The sequence below is a fragment of the Penicillium subrubescens genome (genome assembly GCF_028828155.1).
Source record: "Penicillium subrubescens strain IBT 31985 chromosome Unknown utg000004l_segment0_segment0, whole genome shotgun sequence".
In the NCBI taxonomy this organism is placed as follows: domain Eukaryota; kingdom Fungi; phylum Ascomycota; class Eurotiomycetes; order Eurotiales; family Aspergillaceae; genus Penicillium; species Penicillium subrubescens.
The window spans coordinates 2,066,100-2,083,636 of record NW_026643154.1 but is presented as its reverse complement, the minus strand read 5'-3'; the positions used below and the strand labels follow the sequence as shown (position 1 = coordinate 2,083,636).

The window sequence follows — 17,537 nt, the reverse complement described above, 5'->3', positions numbered from 1 at the left end:
ACACATGACGATCGACGCTCCACACCGCCTCGTCGAATCGCGGTGGCGGGAATTTTGATCGAGGGAGTTAGGGCTAAGGAGATTTATAGCATTCAAATAGAATGGCAATGTGTACTTTACAATGGGGTGGTGGTAGGGGGTTATTTGTGCATTGTTGATTTGATTCTATAGGTAAGTTTGGGAGAGGGTTTGGTATAGTTTCCAGTTTATGGATGGTACCGTAACACACTAAAATAAACTCCAAACCCTGGAAAAAAAAGACTAAATTTTGATAGTCTGAAATATACATAGTGTAGTTTATACTCGTGTCAGTAGTTGAAATTCTAGCCATGATTCTAGTATTCTAGATCATTCGGCATATATTTTAAGGCGTGAAACAAAAAATAGTAGCATGTACATTCAAGTTTCCACTCTACACTATACTCCGTACTCCACAGTCGCAGTAGTATACGTGGTTATATCCTCCGTGACTCCATCCCATGTTTGCCTCAATCCAAACCCTCGGTCACACCGCGCACAAACTCATTCGCATTCATCCCCAATTGCGCCAAATCAACTCCTCCCTGACCCGCCATCGCCCGCGACATAGCTCGAGCCACTTCTTCCTCCTCCCAAATATTATTCACCACGTCCACCCGCTCCACACCTTCAATCTGGCCGTGCCCGGCTCCCCCGGAGCCTCGAGTGGGGTTCTCGACCGCCACCATCGCCTGCCAGTAGACATCATCGCGCGTCTTTAGCGCCTTATCCCGAACGACCGCATTGCGGGTCACACTGGCCGCATGGAGCTTGTTGTTAGCGCCCGTCAGCATCGTCAGTGCGGCGGAGACGGCTTGGTCGACTTGGTCGGCCTGCGAGGGCGGTTTGAAGAAGAACCGGTTGGTGGAGGAGAGGTAGATGATGATTGCACAGGTTACGTCACACACGGTAAATGCCAGTGGCCGGAGGAGGGAAATTAGATTGTAGAGACCAATTGGGGGCACTTGGCCTGCCCGCACGGCGGGGGAAGCCGATGTGATTGCATCGTACCGTGCCACAATGTAGATGTCCAGTGCTGCTAGCGCCAGGCCGGCGAGCGTGAATTTGGTGCGCCAGCGGGCGGCTTCGCGGCCTGCGAAAGGGGCTGATGTGGCTACGCCTAGGATCAAGAGGTGGACCAGGTGTGGGAGGAGGATGTGGAATGGCAGGTAGTAGAGGAGGTAGGTGTTGAGATCCTCAAAAGAGCAGTATTGGCATGAGACCAAAGCGTCCGGGCCGAAGGTGAGGTAGACCTTGCGGGCTCCGAGGGAGGTGAGTTTCTCGCGTAGCCGTACGTCGGCGTCCGTCAAGATGCTGTCCGGCCGGAGGCGCGATAGACGGTGGAAGACCACATCGATGGGAGTGTTGATGCGTGAGCGGGTGAGGGAGAAAATGTTGGGTTCGGGGGCGTGAGGGTTGAATGGGAGGCTGAGGACGAGGAAGAGGGCGATGCTGGCGAAGAAGAGGTTCAATGCGCGACTGGCGCCGGCGGGGATTGGGCGTGGAGGAGGCCGGCTTGCGATTGATACGCGGAGAGTGCGGTAAGCTCTGATCAGGCGAGGGAGGAGGACAGGACCGAAGAAAATGAGAAGGGACTTGACGCTGTAAGAATTGGTTAGAGGGGTCTTGCGTCGGAGTAGGATGCGGAGAAGTGGTGGGGAGTGCTGGAATGACTGGAGGAAAAAAACTTACGTCCCCCAAGAGATCCCGATGCCAGCCATGTTTGTCGCCAGCAAAGAGAGGATCCCTATCTCATCAAATGTGCCAGCGGGAGGTTGGAAGGCGAGGTGAAAGGTGTATGGACTGGAAGAGACCAACTATGTTATGCGACCAACTGGCACTCGGGGGCCAAAGCGGTCGACTCTGGGGCCAGTGGAGTCTAGTCTGTAGCCCCATTGTATACTTCAGTAACAACGGTATCTATCGACGCTTCTCCGTTCCATGACTGAAGTATATCTGGTACCTTGTCAAGGCTCCTAATTGAGAACTTTACTTGTCTAAGACCTAATACACTACAGCTCTTATCAGGCCATTCTAAACAATTAACATCGCGATCCGGGGTCTCATTAAATCACACCAAAAACGCCGGCTAATCAATACAAGGGAATCCGAAAATCAAGAAACAAAGTAAAAAGAGAGAAACCGCGTATTAGAAAAAATCAACACCAACTCATGCAAATCCCCCAAAACGCCAATCCTCTTATCCCGCCCTCAAACCATACTCGCTCCATGCCCATACATAGGATGATGCGCCGGGTCCGGGATAGTAACACCCGCCGAGTCACGCGAGTACCGAGAAGATGCAGCGTCATTCATAGGCGGCGCAGTCAGACTAGTCCCATTATTGGTGGGGTTCATGGGATTGGAGATTTTGATGGGAAACCGGCCCGTTAGACGCTTGGTGAAGCGTTTGGTGGCAGATTGCGGGGTGTAGCTTGGGAGCGAGTCTTCTTCACGCTTCAAATTCAGACTGGCCTGGAAGGAGCGGTTACTGCTGGCCCGACTCACCACCTTTTGCGGGGCCACGGCCCCGTATTGGCGGACGTGGCGGGCGCTGAGGCCCTGGGTGCGGTTGGTGAAGATGAGGGTCTGTTGATGGGGATTAGTATATGGTTTTGATGAGAAGAAGGAAGGTTGGGGTTTTGACTTACTGCGAGTATATTCACGAGGCTCACGACCATGGCGAGGATGCCGGCTGAAATGATGATTCTCCAGAATGCCAGGCCGAGGGACTGCTGGCTCATGACTTCTGTGTTCAGGTTGCCCAGCACGGCGACGCCGAGGATCATCATGATTGCTGCCAGAGCGAAGAAGCCGGCCTCTTCGCCGAACATGGGGTATCGGCGGTTGAAGAACTCCCGGAAGAAGGGTAGCTCGGAGATGATGAGCGCAACTGTTCACGGTTATCAGTATGTATCCAAGATTTTGCTTTGAGAGGGGAATATAGTAGGTGGTAGGTACTTACTGCTGATGAGAGCAATGACTGCATGGGTGACGGCTTGGAAGAAGAACCACCCGTTGTACATGTTGATCTTGACCAACATGACGGCGCAAGCGGCAATGATATCCAGAAAGACGATGATGTTGAGCGCGCGGATGGTATTGAGTATCACATACCCTGGACCAGCCAAGGACTCTTTGAGCTTCGACATCATGACGAGTTTCGATATGTAGAATGAATGCAGGGAAGGGTTAAAAGCAGGAAGATGAATAGATGATCCTCCAACGGAATCAGATATTCTATGTGTCGATATGTCTGCGTTGAGTTGCTAGGCAAGACAAGACGAGACGAGACAACCAGTTGAGCAGGGAGCAATTAAAAAGGGACTGGGAAGGAAGTCACTGGCCAGCAGAAAACCGAGTCCCGGGAAGAAAGAATAAAATGGACAATGGCGAGATCAACTCGAGGAACGGAGAGAAAGGAGAAGAAAGGAAGAAAGAGAATGCAGAAATAGGACTGAATAATAAGGGATGGGAAAAGGGAAAGACGTCAGGTAGGTAGGAGGGTTGTTGGGTGATTCATCTTGTTTCCATTCATTCAGTCCATCCAACACACGCTGCAGGCGCCAAACAGTCTGCAACAAGACAATCAGCCTATGAATAGGCAAATCTGAAACAATGGGAGGTGACTGGGAAAAGAAGATACTAGATGAAAAGTTGGACAAAGAACATGGACAAAGGCAAAGTAAGCTCCGTTGTTTGGGGTATTTTTGGAAGGCAGCGAACAATAGCGAGCAAACTACCTACCAGTCTACTACTAGTGTCTACCTCAGAGGATTGTTAGGAGACAAACATCATGAGTAAGGGTCAGGCAAAGATTGTTTCAAGGCAGCTCTGGGGAAGCTTATTGGCAGGCACCTAAACAGGGCTGTTGGCTAACCAGTATCGATCGGGAGATCTCTGCCTGAATCAAGATTGGCATAGCTTCGATTCTGGGCTGTTTTTCAGGGCCGTGAAAGGATAGGCTGGGAGTCTTTGGTAATCGAGATGGTGAAACTGGATAGCTTCAAACTGGGCCCCTTTGGTCGGCGCTTAGTTGATTGGCTGAGAGATGCTCTCCGCAGAGTATACAGAGTACACACTCCAGGTATAGACTGCCGGCGACCTTGAGCCGATGTTTGATATTCGCCCTATCTTGATCCTGCACAAAGTGATAGCGCAAATAATTCCGAGTCAAACATGGCCCTGTATATTCACCTCAGGGTTTGGGTTATGCAACAAACCCAAGTTCTCCAAAACTTCCTCCTAGTCTACGCGCCCAGTCACGGCGGCACCGCAACCGCCCAGGAGTCGTGCAGAAACCAGAAACAAATGACGGGCATCAACAATTCAAACACTCTAATCCAGGGCCCCACTAAACCCCAACAAGGCTCTTATCCCAAATCCCCAAGATGAGGCTGAAGAACCACACCAAGTCCATGTCCCAAGAAAAGCAATATGTACCCAAAATGGCCCCGAGCTCATAGACTCGGCCTGCCTCCTGATTCGCCGAAACCTGCGCAGTTTTAACGCCGGGGGAAGCGGGCCCGCTCCTCTTCTACTTTTTTCTTTCCTCTTCTTGTTATCTCGAACTCCAAATCCAAATCCGTGCGACTTTGCGCCCAATCCTCGTTTTATTTTCGTTTTTTCTTTTGTCATCCTTATATCCCGCTCACCATGACCCGGGGTAACCAGCGCGATACCGATCGGGCCAAGGCCCAGAAGAAGGCGGCTGCTTCGGTAAGTTGGTCCCGCGATCGATCTATGCTGCGACTGCGACTGCGACTGCGACTGCATCCACCCCAGACATAGACAAGTGGGCTGAGCTTTTTTTTCCTCGTCCAATTAGAAATCCAAGAACACCCTGTCGGGAACGCAGTTCCAAAAGGCCAAGGAGGATGCTGCTGCTATCATGCGTGAGAAGCAGAAGAAGGGTATGTGGCAGTCGAGACGATCGTGTCCTTCCTCCATAGCCCGCACAAGTTTGACCAAACTAACCTGTTTACTTCCTCGCCAGCCGACGAAAAACGAGCCGCCGAAGCCGCAGGAGGGAAAAAGAAATAATAAACTCCTACCTTTTCTTCCCATAATGTTCCGAAACCCTCGTTGCTCTCTGCTCTTCGCCCCCGCGCATCAACATCTCGTCAATCCGATTGGGACGGATAAACTTGGCAAGGTGGCGGGGCTGAGCGCGAGGCCAATTTGCGCGATGGACACATCCTTTGGAGTGTGTGAATGTTAGCACAATGCTACGAGGGTGATAAAAGGAGGGAAATAAGTTCATAGATCATACCCACCGGCTTCATTTGACGAGACCGGTGTCTAGCGAGGCGTTTTCAGTTGCGACTACGGCGTTCAATATTCCATATCTTTCCTGCATTGCCTTCTTGGTAAAATTATGTTATAATGAAGAATACAACGAGTCTATGATTAGGCATTCCCCGGATACCCATGCATCGTGGCGTGATGGGTGGGATGGGGAGGAGGAGGGGAAGGAGGAAGAGAAAACGGAATGAGTTGCTATATGGTACAACCAAGTACTATTATGTATCATGGCTGGATCCATATACAGCCCAATAGGCTCTGGCCCTGTCCAGCCGACCTCGCCATGGCCACTTCGTCAAAGAGGATTTGACAACGGTGGTGGATACAGGTTCTCGTCTCTTTTGATCAAGGAGGAACGCTTCGTCCACCACGCTCTCAAGATCAAATTGGCGCACCGTCTGATCAATAAATGTCCATAAACTCTCGCCTTCCCAGCCGACATCCCGTGCAAAACGAAGCACTCTGCCAACCGCATCGACTTGAAGCTGTCGGTCCGGGACATGACTTAGCAAGTATATTCCAAAGACCCAACCAGAAATATCCCGTGGATTAGCAAGACACCAGTCCAGCACGGGATTCACTAATGTTGCCGCCAACACAGCTGACCAATTTGGAGAATCCCGCTTCTCGACCGGGCTTCTTGTAAGGAGAGCGTGTAGCTGGCGCATATAGGTAAATGCATAATAGTTCTTCGGATGTAGCTCTCCAGCGCGAAGGACGACGGCCAGCTCATGGCGCTCCAGGTCCAGCAAGGCTTCAGGACTCTGCTCTTCTATTTTCAAAAGCTGCTCCAGCACCCATATCCGATGTGACCATAAAGTTGGTGACTTGGTATGTCGATGCAGTGGTGAGCATTGATAGCTCTGTAGAAGCGTGAGCTCCGTTTTTAAGATCCGAATCAACGTCGAGTCTCGACCTGGCACATCCTTTCTACGTACGAGAGCAGCCAATAGTCGGCGCTTGCGCCAGTTACACGCGGTCAAGTGTTCGCAGTCAAAGAGCAGCATGATCTCGGTGGTCACTTGATCTGAAGCGATGCCCCGGCTCGAATCGGTTTCTAGGAGACTGACGAGCAGGTCATCCTCGGTCATAGGCATGAGCTTTTTGGAGAAGAGTTGTCGGGCGACTGTGTAGGCTTGCACCAGGGTCTTTTTGGTGATGCCGATGGCACATCCATCCTGGAGAAACGGGGAGCCTAGACTCGACGGGATGATCTCGATGTCGAGGATCTTGTCGCCTCGAGAAGCGAATACACCGGCAAGCTGCTGGAATGCATCGGCCGGGGCCGTCATGGATAATTTGGAGATTGAAGTCGCAATAATCAAAGACAAATCATGAATCTAAGCATGACTCCTTTGTCATCAAAGTGCTTTATTCTTCAAAATATGATTTTGTGGGGGAAAAGTAATGTTCCATAGTTGTAGGGGGAACACAAAAGTGGAGGCGGACAGCAGGAGCGAAACTCTCGCCGAATTCCAGCCAGATCGCCCTCCGCACGTCATTTTTCCCATCCCGAGTGACTTCAACCACCAACATCCACAGCACAGGTGCTCCTCCGCAGCAACCAGCAGAGCTTCCTACTCTGAAAGAGTGTCCACCAGTCACTTTTCCACCTCCTCACTTTGTCCCTCACGCCAGACTCGGATACACCCCCGGGCCAACCGGCCATTCACCCCCGCCATCATGCTCTCCCTCGTGCTCACGATCTTGTTCGTGCACATCGCAATCTACCTAGTCAACACAATTGGCGCTTCTACAATCGATGCCCTGGTATGTCGGTTCTCCGGCTCAAGCTTCGTGCTAGAGCGTTACTCCCTAGGGCGCCCTCAACATGCCGTAAGCAAGATCACTAGCTGACACGCTTCATCTCTACTATCCAGCTATGGCAGCTATACCTCAAACTACCCACATCGACCTCCCGCAATGCACGCGAACAGCAACGCATGAAGCGCGAAGTCGTCCAGATCAAGCGCGAAATGAACAGCACCAGCTCGCAAGACGAGTTCGCAAAGTGGGCCAAGCTGCGTCGGAGACATGACAAGAGTCTTGAGGAGTATGAGGCGATGAGTACGTATTCTTGCACATATATCCTACATTCTATACCCTACAGCCGAAAATATAGGCTATAGTCTGTTCCGCAATTTCATGTCCTCATACTAACACCCCCCACCACCACAGACAAATCCATGTCCGCCCAAAAAACGTCTTTCGACTGGAGCGTCAAAAGCGCCCGCTGGCTCAGCACAAACGGGCTAAAGATCTTCCTGCAATTCTGGTACTCAAAAACACCCGTGTTCGCCCTGCCGGAGGGCTGGTTCCCGTACTATGTGGAATGGGTATTGTCGTTCCCGCGCGCGCCGCTGGGTTCCGTCAGTATTCAGGTATGGAGTAATGTGTGTGCGACGGCTGTTGCGTTCTTGGGAGAGATTATTGGGGCGATGCTTGTGCAACTGCTTAGCAGGAAGGATGCTGCTGCTGTGCCGGTGGGTGGGGAGGAGAAGAAGGCGCAGTGATGAGGATAAAAGGAGAAAAAGAAGAAAAAAACCATGACAGTACCGAGTACCTACTTGTGTCTGTCTTATAATGGAAATGGATCTAGACAATGGATATGATGACCGTTCTACGAGGGCTGGGTGTCTTGTCTTGTATTATAAAATGGGCCGTCGAGTGCCGGGTATAATGAGTATCGCATAGCATTGCATTGATTTTCATCTATGAATTTCATCCGGGGCTCTCAATACGTCGTTGCACCTCAAGAATGGTATCCATCTTCTTGGATCGGCGCGTCCAAGTTTGCATCGCAGGCGGAATTCTTTCACATGATGGTTTCACGGGACGAGTACGAGGGAAATGGACCGGAGATCATATTCCAAAAATGCCCTTTAAATTCGGCACACGATGATTGCGGTAGTCTTTAAGATTGAACGCATTATCCGTTCGTGGAATTAGTCCACGGTTTAGTATAGCACATAAACATAACTGTCGTTCAGCTAAGATACAATTTGAATGTTATTGTTTTCAATATAAGCAAGTTGAGCAAGTGTTGAGTGGAAGCAGCGTTGGCCAAGCACTTATTTACGATGAGGGTGTGGCTGTTGAGTCAAGAGTGTAAGATTCAATGGCCGAGGTACGTACGCATCTGGGCACTAAATGATATGACGAGACAGGGAGAACAGCTGTCTCAATGATCTAAAAGAAGCAAGCAATGAGTGCCAGGATAGGATAGATTCGAATTTTGTATTTGTTCAACTATCTAAGGGGAAACAATCCAGTTTAGAGCTAGAACATAGCTGAAGAGATTTCACAAAAAGCAAATTGGGGCGCTTTCAGGACCCAAGAACCCCAGATGAGAGAGAAGACCGACACAAAAGAAGACCTAGTGCATCCGCTTTGACTACTTGTCTGGATTTCTTGAAACCGAGAGAACTCGAATTCATTTTTTGTAGATACTTTCGAGCAACGCCGTTGACGCGCTAGATTGAAACCTCCCAATTCCTCAACAAGAAAAGCCAGTCAAGATGTTCATCAGATATATGAAAAATCGTTTCTCGTCAAGGACCCCCTGCCGTAGCTAGGGGGATCTCGGGGCTTGACTCTATGATTGTTATATCATCACACGAACACGAGCTCAGGCAAAAGACAAAAGTCTCATCTCATCTCAGAAGCAAACTGTCTTTAAAAAGTCCGGCCCCTTCGACAGGGCTTCTGCAAGGACATGAGCAGCAAAGGCCCAGCCCATCACCGCTTTGCCATAAGCTACAGACTCTTGAAAAAGAAAAAGACAGGAACTCCTCGCCTCAAGAATGAGCCCCATTGAGTTACCCCGTCCACAAGGAACAAGGGCAATCGCATGACTATCGAACCACGACGAAAGGCAACCCAATACAAGAGAAGACCGAAGTCCCCCCTTCTCCCCCTCCAACCCCAGGCCGCACGCCCCATTGTATCCAGCGGAGACTGTCGGACGGCGAGCACAGGGGCCGGTGAGAGTAGGGCGTAAGCCGCTATCGAATTGCTTCTATGGCGGCGCGTTTCCGCAATGCCTGGCTTGAAGAACTCTGGGAAGAGCGCAGGTTGTCCGGGGACTTTCTCCCAAAGCGAGTGTCTGAAAGAAGAAGATTCTTCTTTGTGTGTGAGCTTTGAATGCGATTCTTTGAGCGAGGAGTTGGGGAGAGGAAGAAGGAGAAGAAATTTTGCCCGTGGGTCTTTTTTTTTATGTGATGGGGTCAGTGGTCATGTGACCGTGGAGCTAGGTCGTGTTGGGACGAGGTGGGTCATGTGATGGTATAGTTGCCCTGGAGCTTCATCTACAGAGGCCTACCATTGCAAGGTCATTTACATTACCTCTACAGGAGGTGGAGGGAAAATCGTTTCTGCTCTTAGCAAGGTTAACTGGACTAGGAGGTCTATGGTGGTTTTTAGGGATCGTCTTTGGAGTTATGCAATAGTTCAGAATAATGCATGACATGGCTATGGACAGAAAGAAACAAACACCAAATAACAATTTTGTACACCCATTACGCCTTAGCCTTGGACTTGCCAGTCTTCTTAGCCGTCTTCTTGGTCTTGGTAGCAGGGGACTTGGCTGCTGGGGACTCTGCGGCGACCTCCTCCTTGGGAGTCTCCTCTGTCTTCTTGCCCTTCTTCGTCTTCTTAGGGGTATCATCAGTGGTGGCGGGGGCCTCAATGGCCTTAGGCTCCTCAGCGGCCTCCACGGCAGGAGTAGCCTCGGCACCCTCAATAGCCTTCTCCTCCGGCACCTGAATGGGCACATCCTCGACAGCCTTGAGCTGAGGCAGATCAATCTCGTAGCCCATAGCCTTCAGCTTGTCAGCCTTAGCCAGACGCTTGCGCTGCTCCTGCTCAATACGCTTCGACCACTGATCGCGTGTCTTGCCCTTCAACAGGCGCTTGCGCTCGATCTGGTTCCACGGGGTACGCTTGAAACGGCGGTTGGCGCCCTTCCAGACCTCGGGGTGCAGCTGCTCCGCGGGAACGAACTTGCACTTCAGGATGTGGCTGTACATGAGGTAGTTGTCCATGGTCTCGGCAACGATCTTGGCAACGGTGGTAGAAGCGAATTCAATGAAGGCGTAGTGCTTGGAGCGGCCGGTCAGGCGGTTGCGAGAGAGGCGGAGCTTGGTGATCTCGCCGAACTGGGAGAAGTATGCGCGCATTTGGTGCTCGTAGAAACCGTGAGGAATGCGTCTGAAGAAGCCAGGTATTAGCAAATGCAATCAAAATAAAGCGAATTTTAGACTGGATATAAACTCACCCGACATAGACGGTACCGGGCTCACCCTTGCCATCACCTTGTTGCAGCTTCTTCATCTTCTTCTCTGCCTTCTTGGTGTCGGGGATCTTAGGAATTGGCATCTTGGAGTTATAGCCTTCGTCACCGGACTCGTCTTCGTCACCACTGCTCTCGAAGCCCTTGATAAGGGCGGCAGTCTGGTCATCCTCAACGTCGTCAATCTCCTCCTCTTCGCTCTCGTCGGACTCGACATCGATTTGGAACTCCTCGCCGTCGGACTCCTCAGGCGCCTCCTCTACCTTCTTGGGCTTCGGTGCAGGCTTGGCGACTTTGGCGGCGGCAGACTTCTTCCCAGCCTGTGCGGGGGTGGCCTCATCCTTCTTGGTCTTCTTGGTAACGGGCTTCTTCGCAGCAGCCGGGGCAGGCTTCTCGGCCTCGTCCTCACTGAGGAAATCGGCAGCACGCTTGCGGGGCTTGGCCTGGTGAGTAGGGGCACCATTGGCCTTTGCGGTGGTCTCAGACTTGGTCTCCTTAGCCTTAGCAGCACCATTCTCCTTCTTCTTCAGAATAGACTTGGGAGCGGCATCTTCGGCGACCTTGGCGGCTTTGGCCTCGACCTTCTTGGTTTTTTTCGCGGGAGAATCGCTGGCGGCGGCAGGTGCTGCTAACTCGGGTTAGGGTCTTGAAAAACAATTGGAAAGAACAGTACAGGTTTAACATACCCTTGCGCTTGCTTGCCCTCTTATCAGGAGCCATTTTGAGTCTGGTTGATGTGATTTGAAATCTGGTGGTTTACGATCTCTGCGGGAAACTTTTTTTTTTCGCTGACCTGCATCCAAGGCGGTGAGTCTCCACAGGCCGGCGGCCAGACGACCAACCACGCCAGACTTCAGTCCACCTCCGCCCTGAGAGGCTTAAGGGCGGCCATGGGGAAGTCTAAACATGATCAGTCCCTGACTCATGAGGAGATCTGGGATGACTCTGCTCTAGTGCAGTCTTGGGATGAGGCGGTTGAAGAGTACAAGGTATGTTTGTTAATAACTCACGTGACCGTTATCTGACTGACCTTGTTGAATGGCAGCTCTATCACAGTATTCATGCTAAGGGCGAGAATATTGAGGATGTTTTAAGAGGCGCTGAAGGAGCAGGTCTTGATGAAGAGCAAAATCTTCTTGATGAAGGAGATGTGATTGCTGAGGATGATGCTATGGTGGCTGAGAGCGAACCAGCAGCTGCGCATTTCACTCAGGTATGCATGCATTTAACCGGGCATGACTGCTTATTTCATGATTGCTGATTTATCTTAGACAAATGATCCTTCTGCTCAGTCAAATCCTCCAGTCGCCGAAGGAAGTGGCCCTACCATCAACCCAGGTCCAAGCCCAACCTTCCCCGCCGGCGCTATGCCTATGCCTGGCGCAGTGCTCCCCCACGGTAGGCTCTTCTGCTCTCATACTTGTTAGATGACCAAACTGACTCATTTCTAGTTCAAGATGAAAATTTGAAAAATCTCATGATGTCTTGGTACTTTGCAGGGTACTACACTGGTTTGTACGAAGGGCGGCAGCAAGCTAGCCAGCCGAAACGCTGAATGCGTGTCTTAGCCCTGGAGGGCTCCCTTGAATACAAAGATATTAAGACCATTAACAGCTGAATGAATTAAGAGTGCTGAGCGCAATCAACTAGGGTATCACAGTTACCTATTAGAATGACCTAGCGTGACAATCTAACATGATATGACCTTTAAGATAAACATTGAACTATCTAACTGGTTTTATAACTCAGAACGCGTTCTCCTTCAACACCGCCGATGTGTAAAAAGTACAGATTGAAAATAAAACATTTCCCTTTGTAGTGGATTGCAAAATCAAGTCCCCCTGCATCTAATCCCTGATCTCCCGAGTTAATATTTGAAAATGACTTTCAAATACTTTACAGAGGGCCACCAGTACCACCCAGAAGGCCACCGATCAGGGGGATATTGCCCAGCGCATTAGGCTGGGAGGTAGGGTGGTGTGTGTGTGTAGCAGTAGGGGTCTGGAAGTTGCCCGAGTACAGTCCCTTCTCAGTGGGAGTGGGAGCAGTGGTATCAGCAGCTGGCTGCTCCTTCTCCGCAACCTTCTGGTCTGCCAGGGCAGCGTCCTGCTTTGCAGCCTGCTCATTCTTGGCTTGGTTGTTCTGGTCGTTCGTGTCCTTGTGGTCCAATCCCTTCATGAACTTGGTCGCATCCTGGTAGCAGATCTATTAGTACAATAGCATTGTCGATTGCAGATTCTTGACCACTAACCTGCAGCTCGGAGAGAGCAGTGTCAAGTCCCAGACCCTTGCTCTGATCGCGCTTGGTGGGCATGGACATGACGAATGCCGCCAGAACCAGGAAGACGGCGAGGAAAGAAAGGCTGAAGCGAGCCATTTTGTTTGTGAGTATGATCAAAGGTGAGAGAGAATTAAATGAACTTGTAAAGTGGCTAAATGAATGTGATGGTTTATGTTGTAAACGAGTGTATTTTGTATGGACAAAGGCCTGATAGGAAGGACGAGAGGCAGGGAGCTCAGTGGGAGGTTATGCGAGATTTATAACCAAGCCCCTTCTTTATCCCATTTGTTACAGGGCAAGAATGGAGCGTGATAGGGAAGACAGGGTGAGAGCCCTGGTTGGAAGAAACCAACGTGGTATAGGATTACTCTGACGCGAGGTATTCCAGCCGCAAGTGGTATAAACATCGGCCTGCATCTTTCCACACGACCCAATGCATCATTTTAACTCTCAAGATATGAACTACGCTTATCGGGTATGAAAATATGCATCTTTTCCAGCTGTAGCGTTGAAAATGATTCGCAGACCACAATCTCCAAGTGGGGTTTACAACAAGGGATGGGTTTCATCCCGCGAGGCCCTACAGGGACGAAGGAGCAACCCAGTTGCAGGGTCTCGAAGAGATTAGCAGTGGGCCCTGTACATTCCACGGGGGTTTTAAGGGATAGTATTGTCCGTTGGAACTTTCTTGAAATCTTCCTATAAGTAAAACGAAAGATAGTGGGCGTCCCCAAGACAGCTGTCCAAGATGCGGAGGCAGGGCTTCAATCAGAAACCATTTCGGCACATTTAGAAGATTACGATTGAACTCAAAATCAATCTTAAGTGAATGCATTGACAGCTATCTATGCTACTAAGCAGGCAACCAGGGCTGAAACAAGGTGTAGATCCTCATATCGTCAACATTCCACAAAAATCGGAATCAGACACGCAAACCACGACGTGTCTCGGGCCAACCGCGCCCCATCACGAGGCGATGATCGACTGAAGCACGTCTTGCAATATGGCAAGGAATGTATCTCCCTACTTTGACACGCACAGCCCCATATAGAGGGGGCGGACGCAACACGAGGGAGTTTCCAGAAAGACATTTTGTCAAACTGTGAAAGCTCACTATCGGCACAAATTTGACCTCGAATATCATGGAGAGCTGAAGGAGACGAGACTTCGAAAGTGCCAGAGGGGGATGGGGGAGTGATGGGTGAAATGCCAGAGGGTTGGCTCTACGTGGCGAGGGGCTGGAGGTTGTGTCCTGTTTTGTTAGTAGTCACTGGCGAGGGTTCTTGTATTGCGTTGTACCTCCTGTGGCAGTGACAATGCATTTGCAAGGAAAAAACATCAATTTCCGCAAGTCCAAGGTCGGAGCTTCGAGTAGGTAAACGGCAACCAGCCGAGATGGCTTCCATGCCGAGATAAACATGGCAACAACACGTCCTTTCCAGAACAATGCGACCAGTGCATCCCAACTCCCATCATATCTCATATCTGAAGGACAATGTGCCACAGATTCCAATAGGGAGGGAAAACAGATCCTTTGGCCCCTGAGGGGTAAGGTGTGTGTGCTCAAAAGCGAACCCAATCGCCTTGATGAGGAACAGCAGAACCGATCCAACAAGCAGACGTCGGGATTAGAAGAGCATTCATCGGTCTGGGTCTCACTCTAAAATTTGCGGATGGAATTGAGTCCAAGCACAAGGGTATGTTGGAGACCGTGGATATGTTGAAGAAAGGAAAGGGAGAAGTCCTGTGCGGAAGGAATTTTGTGGCTGCGCGAGAATTGATTATGTAACCATATCACGTGTGATATTGTTTTGCGGGGCCAATATCAAGGCCAAGAACATCTCAAGTACACAGTACAGATGGCCTTGATCTTAACAGTAAAGTACCTTTTATTTTCGGATAAAACTCGAATGGATGCTATACAATCTATACAATACATTTGAGCTTCACAAAATCTCAATTTCCTTAATTAATCACCCAAACTTGATACAGACTTAGACCAAGCTCTTTCCGAAGAACTCCACACACTTCGCGCCAGCCTCATCAACCTTATCATAAAGATCCGCATGAGTCAGGCCATCAATAACGTACAGCTCCTTAGGCTGCTTAGCCTTCTGCACACTATCCTCACTATACCACTTAGAAGCCGCCTTGGTACCAGTAATCATAAGCAGAGGTCGCGGGCTAATCATATCATTATGCGCAAAAGCATCAAAATTGCTCATGATATCCCAGCTGCGCGGCAGGAAAGTATTCGTCGCCCGAGGATGGAAAGCACGCGGGGTACGGTAGTAGTTCATCAAGTCCCGGAATGACTCTGGCAATTCCACTGGTGCATCCTCCGGCTTCTCAGGGAGTAGATGGACGATGGGGAATTTCTCGCCGCCCACGTCGCTATTGCGGTCCTTTCCAGCAGCTTCGAGCTGTGTCTTTAGAATATCCATGTTAGAAGTATCCTGGTCAAAGCCGCGACGAGCCATGGTGCCGACACAGACTGCAGCTGAGGTGGCCACGGCCTTGATGCGTAGGTCGGTTTGAGCTGCGAAGGGGGCATACCCGCCTGATGCGCAGATGCCGAGGACACCGATTTTCTCGGAGTTGACATCCTTGCGGCTGATGAGGTAGGTTGCGGTGCATTTGATGTCTTCGACACGCTTGTCTTCGACACGCTAGTAGGGATCTTCCAGGTCTCGCGGTTCGCCTTCCGACTCGCCCTCCGACTCGCCCTGGTAAGCGGCATCGTAGGCCAGGCAAGTGAAACCGGATTGGGTCAGAATGCGGGCATAGTTTGCTGGCGACTGCTCCTTAATGGATGTCTAAGGGTGCGCAATGATAATTGCTGCGCCTGAGCGATCGGGAGAGCCGGCCACGGGAGGATAGAAATGGCCGGCGAGCTTGTAGTTGCGGGAGGGAAAGGTGACTTTCTGTGGCGACGACATGATGATAGAGTAAATATTTATTCAGGTGTGGTAAATATGAAGTGGATCAAATGAAATAGGTGTAGCTTGAGAGAATGTCTCGTTCAATGCATAACTTACAAGTCGACTATGAGAAAAACTGACATGTGCGTTATTTTTCGGCAATCGTGAAGCTATTCGGCCCTCCACAGCTGCCGGGGATCATGATGTCAGCGTCCCAAATTTTAGAATATGCCAATTCTCGGGGTTTAAATATATTTATTAGAGAATTCTATAACTTGATCGGGTTGCCGTTGAATTGTTTAGGTAGTTACTATGTTTCACTGTCAACTTTCTCGGGCATCAACACGGTTCCAGTATTTATCTCCGAGGCTGCAACACTCCCTACTTGTCTACTCTCAAAAAATATCCCGTCTGAGCAATAGAATGTAAATTTATTTTCTAGGCCTTCAGATAGCCTCAGGGGCTACGGCGCGTTGCCAGAGAACCCGTTCGTTAGGAAGGAGCTACGGAGGTGCATTAGTCTGGACATGCAAATGCTTGGAACTCGAACAAATCTCGAAGGCTCAACAATATTAGCCGCGGAATTTTGATATTCATGGCTATTGATATCGGAGTTAATGGGTATGCCCGTAGTCATGCCATCCAGGTCATCATGTTATGCTAATCGCTTCTCGACTGCTAGAACTAAGCCCCCAGCAGTGTGGTAAATCAAGTGGAGGATTAAACCGATGCTTGGTGATATCAGTAGCAGTAGAAGTAGATACATTCTGCAAAGCAAAGAGGCTGCATGAATTCGTGGGCGGGGTGAACATATCTCTCTCGCGAGATCAAGAATCTAGGTGCTAGGTGATAGGGTAGACAGTCTGACAACAACGCCAAACCACTCACTCATTAATCATTAAGACGTAAAACAACCTCCCCCTCACCAACAGGCCTCTCAAAGCCAGCAATAAAACTCTCCAAAATCTCCACCGTCACCAAAAACGCCGAATCCCCATCTTTAACAGCCAACTGATTCCTAGCCTTGACTCGCCGCCGCAATTCATCAGCATCCACATCCAGATACACCAGTACCCAGCGTCCGCCTGATTCTTCAATTAGATCTTTCCACTCATCTCTCGTTTCCTGGAATGCAAATGCAAAGTCTAGGATGGCATCCCGGGAGCCCTGTTGGACGAGTTGGGCTAGTTCGCTCCGCAGTGCGGCGGCGGCTTCTTCTTGATAGTCGTTATATTTTTCTTTGGGGTAGTCCACTCCATAGAGACCGTGATGGCTGTAGATATATGAGTCGATGGAGAGACGGTGAAATGATGGATGGTTGGATTGGATCCATTTGGATATTGATGACTTTCCAGACCCTGGACCTCGTAAACATGTTAAAATGGCCTTTCTTCTGGGCGTTATCATCAACTTGATAATCTCAGTTCTCACATACCTGCTATTCCACACGTCATCACCACTACAGGGCGGGGATCACTTTCTGTGCGGCATATGAGGGGACTGAGCGCCTCGGGGGTGCCGAAGCTGGATGGGACTTCTGCCATTTGCATACGGGGCCCGAAAATATCTCCCGAATGACAGACTCGCACCGAGCTTTAAATCGATATAGATTTCGGCCTTATGCATGCGCTGTTCAGACACGTCCCGCGCAGTCCAAGGTCAGTGAGTCACGTCTGATACGAGACAAGCTTCAAGGTGAGGCCTGGGCTATCGTCTTCATGCC

The 17,537-nt window shown here is 50.2% G+C and overlaps 10 protein-coding genes across 10 annotated transcripts; 4 read left to right on the top strand and 6 right to left on the bottom strand.

Moving 5' to 3' along the window:
* Window positions 1–488: 488 nt before the first annotated feature.
* On the bottom strand, window positions 489–3,173 carry N7473_005853 (uncharacterized protein; the record flags this gene model as incomplete). Its single annotated transcript, XM_057151793.1, has 5 exons — window positions 489–1,620; window positions 1,711–1,821; window positions 2,258–2,607; window positions 2,670–2,911; window positions 2,984–3,173. 5 exons carry the CDS (start codon window positions 3,171–3,173, stop codon window positions 489–491), a joined length of 2,025 nt encoding a protein of 674 aa, XP_057009598.1.
* Window positions 3,174–4,550: 1,377 nt separating this feature from the next.
* Window positions 4,551–5,374, top strand: N7473_005852 (4F5 domain protein). The gene is made up of 3 exons (XM_057151792.1): window positions 4,551–4,737; window positions 4,847–4,931; window positions 5,015–5,374. Exons 1-3 carry the CDS (start codon window positions 4,675–4,677, stop codon window positions 5,059–5,061), a joined length of 195 nt encoding a protein of 64 aa, XP_057009597.1. The 5' UTR covers window positions 4,551–4,674; the 3' UTR covers window positions 5,062–5,374.
* A 166-nt stretch (window positions 5,375–5,540) lies between these two features.
* N7473_005851 (uncharacterized protein) lies at window positions 5,541–6,614 on the bottom strand (the record flags this gene model as incomplete). Its single annotated transcript, XM_057151791.1, has 1 exon — window positions 5,541–6,614. The coding sequence occupies one exon, from the start codon at window positions 6,612–6,614 to the stop codon at window positions 5,541–5,543; it is 1,074 nt and encodes a 357-aa protein (XP_057009596.1).
* A 205-nt stretch (window positions 6,615–6,819) lies between these two features.
* N7473_005850 (guided entry of tail-anchored proteins factor 1) lies at window positions 6,820–8,017 on the top strand. Its single transcript, XM_057151790.1, has 3 exons — window positions 6,820–7,092; window positions 7,203–7,389; window positions 7,501–8,017. Exons 1-3 carry the CDS (start codon window positions 7,006–7,008, stop codon window positions 7,833–7,835), a joined length of 609 nt encoding a protein of 202 aa, XP_057009595.1. The 5' UTR covers window positions 6,820–7,005; the 3' UTR covers window positions 7,836–8,017.
* A 1,822-nt stretch (window positions 8,018–9,839) lies between these two features.
* N7473_005849 (RNA-binding protein) lies at window positions 9,840–11,332 on the bottom strand (the record flags this gene model as incomplete). Its single annotated transcript, XM_057151789.1, has 3 exons — window positions 9,840–10,530; window positions 10,598–11,237; window positions 11,299–11,332. 3 exons carry the CDS (start codon window positions 11,330–11,332, stop codon window positions 9,840–9,842), a joined length of 1,365 nt encoding a protein of 454 aa, XP_057009594.1.
* A 170-nt stretch (window positions 11,333–11,502) lies between these two features.
* N7473_005848 (uncharacterized protein) lies at window positions 11,503–12,167 on the top strand (the record flags this gene model as incomplete). Its single annotated transcript, XM_057151788.1, has 4 exons — window positions 11,503–11,601; window positions 11,658–11,825; window positions 11,884–12,010; window positions 12,064–12,167. The coding sequence occupies 4 exons, from the start codon at window positions 11,503–11,505 to the stop codon at window positions 12,165–12,167; spliced, it is 498 nt and encodes a 165-aa protein (XP_057009593.1).
* Window positions 12,168–12,508: 341 nt separating this feature from the next.
* N7473_005847 (uncharacterized protein) lies at window positions 12,509–12,989 on the bottom strand (the record flags this gene model as incomplete). Its single annotated transcript, XM_057151787.1, has 2 exons — window positions 12,509–12,817; window positions 12,864–12,989. 2 exons carry the CDS (start codon window positions 12,987–12,989, stop codon window positions 12,509–12,511), a joined length of 435 nt encoding a protein of 144 aa, XP_057009592.1.
* A 1,322-nt stretch (window positions 12,990–14,311) lies between these two features.
* N7473_005846 (uncharacterized protein) lies at window positions 14,312–14,682 on the top strand (the record flags this gene model as incomplete). The annotated part of the gene is given in 2 exon segments (XM_057151786.1): window positions 14,312–14,514; window positions 14,526–14,682. 2 exon segments carry the CDS (start codon window positions 14,312–14,314, stop codon window positions 14,680–14,682), a joined length of 360 nt encoding a protein of 119 aa, XP_057009591.1.
* A 205-nt stretch (window positions 14,683–14,887) lies between these two features.
* N7473_005845 (alpha/beta hydrolase) lies at window positions 14,888–15,832 on the bottom strand (the record flags this gene model as incomplete). Its single annotated transcript, XM_057151785.1, has 2 exons — window positions 14,888–15,562; window positions 15,764–15,832. The coding sequence occupies 2 exons, from the start codon at window positions 15,830–15,832 to the stop codon at window positions 14,888–14,890; spliced, it is 744 nt and encodes a 247-aa protein (XP_057009590.1).
* An 873-nt stretch (window positions 15,833–16,705) lies between these two features.
* On the bottom strand, window positions 16,706–17,364 carry N7473_005844 (P-loop nucleotide/nucleoside kinase family protein; the record flags this gene model as incomplete). Its single annotated transcript, XM_057151784.1, has 2 exons — window positions 16,706–17,172; window positions 17,250–17,364. 2 exons carry the CDS (start codon window positions 17,362–17,364, stop codon window positions 16,706–16,708), a joined length of 582 nt encoding a protein of 193 aa, XP_057009589.1.
* Window positions 17,365–17,537: the final 173 nt, after the last annotated feature.